Source organism: Miscanthus floridulus, chromosome 10 (assembly GCF_019320115.1).
Source record: "Miscanthus floridulus cultivar M001 chromosome 10, ASM1932011v1, whole genome shotgun sequence".
In the NCBI taxonomy this organism is placed as follows: Eukaryota; Viridiplantae; Streptophyta; class Magnoliopsida; order Poales; family Poaceae; genus Miscanthus; species Miscanthus floridulus.
In genome coordinates, this window is record NC_089589.1 from 129,503,222 (window position 1) to 129,512,367 (window position 9,146).

A 9,146-nucleotide genomic window follows, 5' to 3' on the forward strand; every position below is an offset into this window, starting at 1 on the left:
ACTGCGAACCCGGTCGAAGTGGTGGTTCAGCCGGCGACTACCTGAGCAAGGCTGGCCACGTGCGAGCGACGAGCCGCGGCGGACACGGCCGCGTCAGCGGCGGCGGGGAGGCGGTAGCGCTCCCACTGACGTGCGCACGGTGGAGAGGGAGCCAAGGCGAGCTAGTGGTGTAGAGGAATTTACGCCGGGTGAAATGGTGGAGGCTGATCATGGCGCAGGCGGTGATGGGTCTTAACGGCGCGGTGGCAGGGCGAAGCTCCAAAATTGAAAGCCATGTTCAGAAGCATGTTCTCGGGCTTGATGTCACAGTGGATGATGCGCTCGCGGCGGCCGTCGTGGAGGTAGGCCAGTCCCCTGGGGATGCCGACCATGACGCCGTAGCGGTCGCATACGCCCTCTGATTGGCGACCCAGATGACGGTCTGCATCCCCAGTTTTGTACCAGATGCCGAGGTAGAACCGGTGGCCGGAGCCTCAGCCGCCGGGGCTGAAAAGGCCGAGCTCGAACTTGCCCTGCGCCCAGACCACCCGAGAAGCAAGTGACGGCGCTTCCGTCCGTGCCGTGGTCACCTGCTCACACTGGAATCCAAAATATTTACACGTCCGCCAGTTGGAGTCACTTTCTGGCTTTCGTATGTATGCTGTGGCAGAATGAACGACGGACGGGAAGCTTTTGCTGCATTCCCTCCCGAAGCTAGTAGGTCACATTCCGACATTAATTAATTAATTGGTTGTCATCGATCAAAAGCAGAATTGCTCGTCACTAATCCTTTCAATTCTCCTGTGACGATTTAATAAACTACTATACATACCTCTGAAGGTGCGTCGTAAGCGGCAGCAGAAATTTGGTGGTGTCATTCTCTGCAGACGAGAGCAAGAAAGTGAACCCAACAACGAATCAAATCACGAGTCGTTCTACGGTCGGTAAATGAAATCTACCTGCACTGCACAACATATGAAACGGGGATTCGCGCGTACGTGATGAGATTGGACTACTACATAAACCACACTGTGTGTGTGTGCGTGCCCAGGTCCAGCCAAGGAGGACTTGACAGTGTGCGGTAGCAGAGGCAGGACTTTTTCCATTTTCTAAATAAATAAAAACTACTAGCTAGCTATAGTTTGAATTAATTAACTAGTGAAGATGATGATATATCTTATATTTTTACAGGTGCTTACACGCACTAATTTCGGACATATACAAACATTCGATTTATTTTTGGACAGCAAAAATTTTTTGTCGGTGTTTCGTACAAGCACCGGCAAGTAAATTTATAGTAATGCGCGTTAGGCTCGGATGGTGCGCTAAAGGACACATGATTTATACTGGTTCGAGCGGAACGTCCCTACGTCCAGTTTGTTCCTGCTTGTGTTATTAGCACCGTGAACGGTCTATAATAAGGGATACAAACTGCCGAGAGAGGGATTGGTCCCAAGTCTCTGATGGAAGGATTGAAAGGTGGTCAGGAGCTTCGTAGCTGCTTGAATGTGTGTATGAGTGCGTTCTATTGTTCGGTCCTCTTTTTTCCGTCCCCTTGATGGAGGAAGCGCATCCCCTTTTATAGATGAAGGGGCTGGCTTTACAAGGGTGAGGGTTCCAGGATGCGTACTCTACTTAGTCTTGTGGCTCACGTCTACCTGGCCAGGTCCTCAATTCTGATGAGTGCGAAGGAAGATAAGTGCTTACCATGTTGTCGATGTCTCTGTAGGATGTCAGGTTAGTCACAGTATGCTGCCCTGCGCAAGGTATGGGCTGTAGTACAGTGGTTTTGACTTATGAGCCTCCCCCCAGCCTTGCTCCGCACGCCTTCTGGTTCCCATGATTCCTTGTTGGGAGAATTCGGGGTCGGGGTCCGGTGTAGCGCCGTGGCCAAGGCCTTCTGACTGGGAGGACCTGAGGGGTCGGGAAGAGGGCGCCGCTCCCTCGGGTCCACAGCGTGGTGACGGAATATCCGTCGTTCGTGGAGATAGCAAATCCGTTCTTGGAGCGTAGCGGTTGTCGTATATCTTCGTTGGGTTCCATGTCCCAGAGCTGAAGGCGGCGCCTACAACTCTACAGGGTGAGGTGCACGCACCTGTAATACCTTTTGGGCTCTGCGGCGCCCGGAAGGGTCTAAAGCATCAGTCCTGTCGTTCCCTGGCAGTCTTTTTCCTGCCAGGGCGCAGGGTATGGTCGTTGGAGTCATGGTTGACCCGAACGTCTTGTCTCGTCCTGTACCCATCTTTATGAGGGATAGATATCGATCAGGGCGAGGCTCGTTCTGGGCCGTCGGGTGAGACGGAGACCAGTCCCTATCTTTTGGGCGAGACTAAACCTATCCCTCCGGGATCGGGCGAGGCGGAATCCATCCCTTAGCCTTCGGGCGAGACCGAGCCCGCCCTATAGGCGTCGGGCGAGACGGAGATTAGCCTTGAGCCTTTGGGCGAGGCAGGGTTATCCCACAAAGGCGTCGGGTGAGGCTGACCCTGCCCCTCCAGGATCGGGCGAGACGGAATTCATCCCTCAGCCCTCGGGCGAGACCGAGCCCGCCCTCAAGGCGTCGGGCGAGACGGAGTTTATCCCTCAGCCCTCGGGCGAGACCGAGCCCATCCCAAAGGTGTCGGGCGAGGCGGAACCGAACTCCTGTCACTCGAACAAGGGATGTCATGGCGCCCTTATGCGTCTAGAAGTTTTTCACGTTCGGTGGTTATCGGTTCCACCTTCTGGGATACCCTACTATTGGTCCCCGACATTCTTCACCCCACAATTTTTTTTTTTGAATTTGCCCCGAAAGAAAAGTGAAGGTTAACAACGATCACGTATGATTGATCGAATCTAAATATCTAATTATTAAACGAACAAGTCGAGCAGCTGCAAGGAGCCCGTTGACCTGGGCCTCTCATGTAGCCCGACGGCCCGTGCGAGGTCCATAGCATAGCCAGAATCAGGCCCACCACAGCCTTCCACTTCCTCTTCGGTAGTAGTAGTAGTAGTATCCCCAGCCCCACCACGGTGCCTCCTCATGTGGCCGCCAAGGGCCTGGCCCGTGGAGAAGCCCAGCCCACACGCCGAGCACGCGTGGACCAGCACCGCCTTCGACGACCGCCGTTTCTTCTTGGTCGTCGTCGCCGGCCGCCTGAGGTGGCTGGTCCGGTGGCCGCCCAGCGCCTGGAACGTCGGGAACTCCCGCCCGCACGTCCTGCACTCGAACGACGACGACGCCTGCTTCCCTCGCCGCCGGCGACGGCGACCAGGTAGAGGTAGCACACGTGGCGGCGCTGGCTGCGCCGGCGGCGTGGCTGCTGCTGCCTCCGAGGAGGAGGATGAGGACGAGCCGCACGACAGAGTGAGGAAGACGTCGTCTCCGTCGAAGCATGACGGTTCATGGAGATGCTTACTAAGGCCGCGTTCCATGACGATCGACGTGCGCGTGCTTATGCTAGCTTAATTTGTAGAAGTATATATTTCTACAACTCCTTGTTAAGATCGAGCTGAGGTCGATGACGCTTGTGTGCAAGATATATATAGGGCAAAAGCCTTGGATATGGTTGCTGATCTATGCATCGCGATCTGCATACTTTTATATGTATGTTCATGTTCGTTTCACACACGTACGTACTGCTGGGGCCAAACAATCAAGGGGTGCTTGCCGTGTGGTATTCGATCGATGGTAGTACTAGTTTGCATGCGCGTGGCTCGTCAAATCAGCTAGCAGGCTTTTCTTTGCTGCAGCTGCCTTCGTTCGTTGCTGCTGCTGGTTTCTCTCTCTTGCTAATAATGCTAATCCGGTACGTATTGTTTAATTAATTTAATTCGATTGCATGCAATGCAACTTCCTGAGAAATTCAGTCCAGTCCGATCCTAGTGGCGTGGCTACCTAGTGTATGCCAGATCGAAGAAGCAATTATTATATATTATTGAGCGAGAGCAGTGTATGTAGTCGATCTACAGGGTGCAAACAAAGCTGATGTACGTCTCTCTAGATCGATCCCGACTATATCAAAGCGCGCGTCCATCATGTTATTAAGAAATGACGTACCGGAACGTAACGCGCTGGACCATAACTGATGCTAATTAATATTACACGTCTTTGAACATTATTATTCATGCGCAAAAAAGGACTTCTGAGCAGTGACCACTTGGACACCTGCCTGCCTATCTATCTACTAGCTAGCTAGTATCAATTTATCAAACAATAGGATGTTGTTTGCTTCAGTGATGAGTGTGGAAATGGTAATGCAATCAATTGCCAATGTCATCTGTTATGTTACAGGGGAACTAAAAATGCTATTTGTTTGGTTCAAGGTGTGAGTGCCACATGTTCTTCTCCTCCTCCTTGGAGGAAGAGGAAAACTTCTTGGCATGGGGGCGGGGGCCTATCCTAGCTAGGTGGGCATGGGCTTCGAGGTCGACGCCATGGTGGGCATCTCAGACACCAGGGCCTTGCCCTTGGCCTTGGGCGCTTGACCAACGCTGCTGCAGGAGCCTGGGTGGCATGGTTGGTTGGTGCGACAGTTGTCTTCATGGAGATCTTGGGCGCGGGCATGGCGGCGGCGGACATGGGAAATTAAGGCGGGGGCAGAGCACGCGGGTGCGATGACGAGGGCAACAACGCTAATTTCTGAAACTACGCGAGCGGATCGCACGGGGAGGAGATGGGTGGTGGAGTTGATGTACTAATTTGCATTGGTTCACGCTATGTGATATATTGTCACCCAGTCTATCCAAACACAAAGCAGCACAACCGGTTCAAATTGTGCATCGAGATGGCAGACTGGAATCGCGAAAAGAAACAGCTTCTAGGTCAAATTCGTGTTGACAATCAGACGTCAAAAAGGGATGTTCGTGCATGCATGTTAGGCCACTCTCAGAGAGGATTTTTCATGTTTATTTGGAAACGGTGGTGTAGACAAGTTTCATTCTCATGAAACTTATTTCATTTCATGGAACTTTCATCTTCTCTTTCTTCATTTATATTATACCATGTTAGCTAAGCTTATTTAATGCTCATGAGACTTTCATCAAATTAAACCCACACTAAGACTGGCCTTACCAACCAATAGTGTGAAGAGAATATTAGGGAAAGAAATGGATCAGCATCAGGTGATGTCCGTGTCAAGACCCCAATGCAATTAAAAGACTAATTAAGATAACAGGGAATGGTTCTTTTTTCGAATAAGATAAAGGGAATAACCAATGTGAATCAGCTTAATGCTGGAGTGCATACATATCTTGATATATAGCTTAAGACCTAGTCTTTGCATAGGTCAAGCTAGTCGTGGAACAAAGGTATCGAAGATGTACCTTGTTAAGCACATATATCCAAAACCTTGTTGGCATGCTCGCCCTGTTCGTTTATCTTATAATCCATTTTTTTCAGCTTATTTTTTTAGTCAGAACAGTATTTTTCTCTCACAACAAATCAGTTGGAACAGTGTTTGGCTTGTTTTTTTCAGCGAAGCGAACGGACCCAAAAAAAAAACAAGCTTTTGGAAGTTTCTGTGAACTTGGAACTCATGTACACTGCGTACGACGTCGCTGTTGAGTGACACCTCCGAAGTTTCCAGGAAATTCAGCTGATGCTGCCTTGGTTGTTTCAACAACCGACACCAAAATGAATCCACTGCTGACGACTGGATCCATCGACTCTTCTGCTTGTGAGCCACAGTGCAGAGTGCGGACTAGTTGGAGTACTACTTTTGTACTAAGCAAGTAGCTTCGTCAATAATCTCCTTAGATATCAATTAAACGCGTAGTGCGTACAGTTTATTTGTAGTTCTACAATTGGCTCTAGCTGGAGGCCGGTGTGAGTGTGACTGTCTATATATATGCGGCCTAGTGTTTTTCCGGTTCTGGTGTCAAAAGGCATAGGCATGTTCGCTTCGCTGAAAAGCTGGCTGAAAATACTGTTCGCTGATTTATCATGAGAGAAAAATATTGTTCCTTTGCTGAAACAGTACGACTCGTAAAACAAGCGAACATGGCCATACTTTCTTCATCCTAGAAAGAATGACATTCTCACTTTGCAAGAAATTAATTATCTTCAACTTTGACCAAACATATATAACAAAATGTTAATATAAATGGTGCAAAATTAGTATCATTAGAAGATATAGATGTTGCTAATATTTTTATAATAAATTTATTTGAAGATACAAGTATGTTGCTATATTTTTTATAAATCTAGTCAAACTTTACAAATCTATAGCGACACACTTTGTGGGACAGGAGGAGTAGATATACTCAGGATCATTGCCTTATTAAGGAACCAAAAATAGTCATTTGTTGTCGCATGTTGAGGCAACAATACACAATAACCTACAATAATAAGTGTTTTACTCGATCAATAGCAATATAAAAAATATAATAACAAGCGATTACAAGTTTTACAAGTGTCAGATCTGCCTCCTATGTCCCAATATGTAACTCGTTTTTATTAACTTTGACTAAAAATAAGAGAAAAGAATTATTAATAAAATTTCTCATAACACTTACAATATATCATGGTGGATTTAATGAAAACTAACTAGACGTCGTATACTTTTTTATATATTTGGTTATAGTTGGTTAAGTTGGAATGGATGGAATATAATTATTTTCCTTTATAATCTCAAAGGCATGACTCATGCTGTCAATTAACCAAGCAATGTATCTATTCATATCTGCACAATTTGTGTCGAATGTGTATTATGAACCATGACAATAAAAAAATTGCGAACAATAGTAAGGCAAATTTTATTTTAGATCGAGTAAACCTTTTATCATTTCATTCCTTTCAATATTAGTGCATAACAATTGTGTTTGACAAGTAGTACGTGGATGAAGCCCTAGATAATTAATGCTTATACATTGTTTAACAAATATATATATATATATATGGATGACTTTATCTTTATTTTTATTACAATAACAGTTGGGTAATAAAACAACATAAACCTCTTGGCATGTATAAACACATGAGGCGATGAACATGTTGAATTTGGCACTGCATGCAACCACGCTTTCAAACAAGTATCGTTCATATGAACTTGAATAATCTAATGGCACCTGCGTCATCATCCTCGCTCTCGCCCTGCAGCTCTCCAGATGACAAGGCATTAACAACAACCCTCGTCGTCGTCTCGCCGTCATCATGCAAGGCTGCTCTGTGGCGTCGCATGTGTCCGCCGAGCGCCTGTCCCGTGGGGAACACGGCGCCACAGGAGCTGCACCGGTGCACGTCGCTGGCCGCGCCTGCAGCGGCGCCCTTGCCAGGGCGCGCGCCGAGGAGGAGGTCCAGGCCGTGCGCGCGCACCAGGGGCCGCTTGTGGCTCGTCCGGTGGCCTCCCAGCGCCTGGAACGTCGGGAACGCGCGCCCGCACGTCTTGCACCGGTGCTGCTGCCGCTGCTGCTGGCCGACGCGGCCGCCGTGCTGCTTCGCGATCACCTTGCTCGCCGTCGACAGCGACAGGTACAGCCGCAGCAGCTGGTTACTGCTCGCCGTCGCTGCCGCCGTCGGTCGTTCGGTTGTGGTGGTGGCCATGTCCGATCGATCCACAGATTTTTCCGAGACGATGGAGCTAGCTAGCTTGGTCACGTGTATGGATATGCTATACCAGAACAGAGTAGTATATTATTAGCACGTGCCTAATATAATACGTACTAAGACGCTGTTTCTATGAATAACAAGCAAAGCTTGTATCGAATGTTTAAGCAATGGCCACGTATTTATAGGTGCCAGCGCCAGGATGCATGCCATGCCAGAAGGGAGCTTAGAGCTCCTGTTAGAAGAGATGCCTGCATTGACTTGAAGTCAACGTCAAGCTCGCCAGCAAACTGAGCTTGCTCAGGGCCAATGGAAGCGCAGGCGAAGCTTCAGCGCTTTGCTTACGAAGTGGGGACTCGCGCGTATTGCGTGTGAAGTCGCTGCGTGCGCGTGGCGTCACGTGTGCGGTCCGGGGACGCGTGGGCCGCTCGATCGTTCTGAGAGATTCGTGCGGAAGTTACGGGGAGATGACGCGTGTGGTAGGGACACGCTGACTGGTGCACACAGGAATGTTATTCCTGGGGCTCAGCGTAAAAACGACGCGCCTATATCCTTTGCATTCGTTCCGAAAAAGAATCAAATTCAGTTCTCTTTGTTAGTCAAACTATCTAAAGTCTCACTAAATTTATTTAAAGACAAAAGGATCAAATTAAAGCGTGCTCTGAGAATACAAACTCATGTCCGGTGTGTGCTAATTTCTCATGCTTTTATTTATTTATTTTATTATGAGATAAGAACAGATTAGCACACTACTAACTAACCGCTGATTTTGCGTGTTTTTGATTGGCAGTATGATGCACGCCCACATTAAAATAGAGATGTAGTACATAGGTTTATTGATTATGACCGTGACTAATGACTTTGGCAGATGAATGGCGTGTAAGTGATGCACCACATGATGCTTGCCTTTCAGCATTTCCACCTACTATACATGCATGCTCCCAAAGCAGTTTTCCATCGTCGGTTGCCAGCTGGTAAATGTGTGTTGCACGATGCATTTGTTTGGCTACCAATATGCAAAGACTTACCAGACGACGATGATATCTTTGGATGCAGATACGGATAACACTAGCGGTACGCCTAACGCTCGGATGCGTCCGGGCGCACCTCCAAAAATGGCACCCGCATACAGAAACAGCACCCGTTTCACGCTACGTGCGGGGCCCATGCTGCCCAAGCAACAAGAGGGGAAGGGCGCGCGGTGCCTCTGATTCGGAAGGACCCGACCGCGGCGTTGTATGGATGCCCTGCCGGCTCCAGGAGAGTCGATGCAGCAGAAGGTGGGGAGAAGAGATGCAACACCCGATTTACTTTTTAAACATACAACTACAACAGTTGCAACATACGTGTGGGAGTATGGCCTCCGGTATCTACAAGACAAGACATGGGCCGCACCATCAGAGGTGGCCCAACCCATAAGATCAAGACGTGCACGGCACTGCTCGGCGTGCACCGCAAGACATTGTATAGTACCAAATAGGCTACTTTACTTGTAACCCTGTCCCTCCAGACTATATAAGAAGAGGCAGGGGTCCCTTAGCGGACACGATCCATCAGGATCTATCACATCTCTCATTGACATACAGCAATATAATCAGACGCAGGACGTAGGTATTACGCCTTCACGGCGGCCGAACCTGGA

General features: G+C 48.7%; 1 protein-coding gene across 1 annotated transcript; it reads right to left on the reverse strand.

Moving 5' to 3' along the window:
• Positions 1 to 6,771: 6,771 nt before the first annotated feature.
• Positions 6,772 to 7,637, reverse strand: LOC136485685 (zinc finger protein ZAT8-like). The gene has a single exon (XM_066482531.1). It carries the CDS (start codon positions 7,499 to 7,501, stop codon positions 6,998 to 7,000), a length of 504 nt encoding a protein of 167 aa, XP_066338628.1. The 5' UTR covers positions 7,502 to 7,637; the 3' UTR covers positions 6,772 to 6,997.
• Between the last annotated feature and the right edge of the window lie 1,509 nt (positions 7,638 to 9,146).

Excerpts from the sequence above, each read along its gene's own strand:
- LOC136485685 (XM_066482531.1), bottom strand. The coding sequence starts at position 7,501 with ATGGCCACCACCACAACCGAACGACCGACGGCGGCAGCGACGGCGAGC.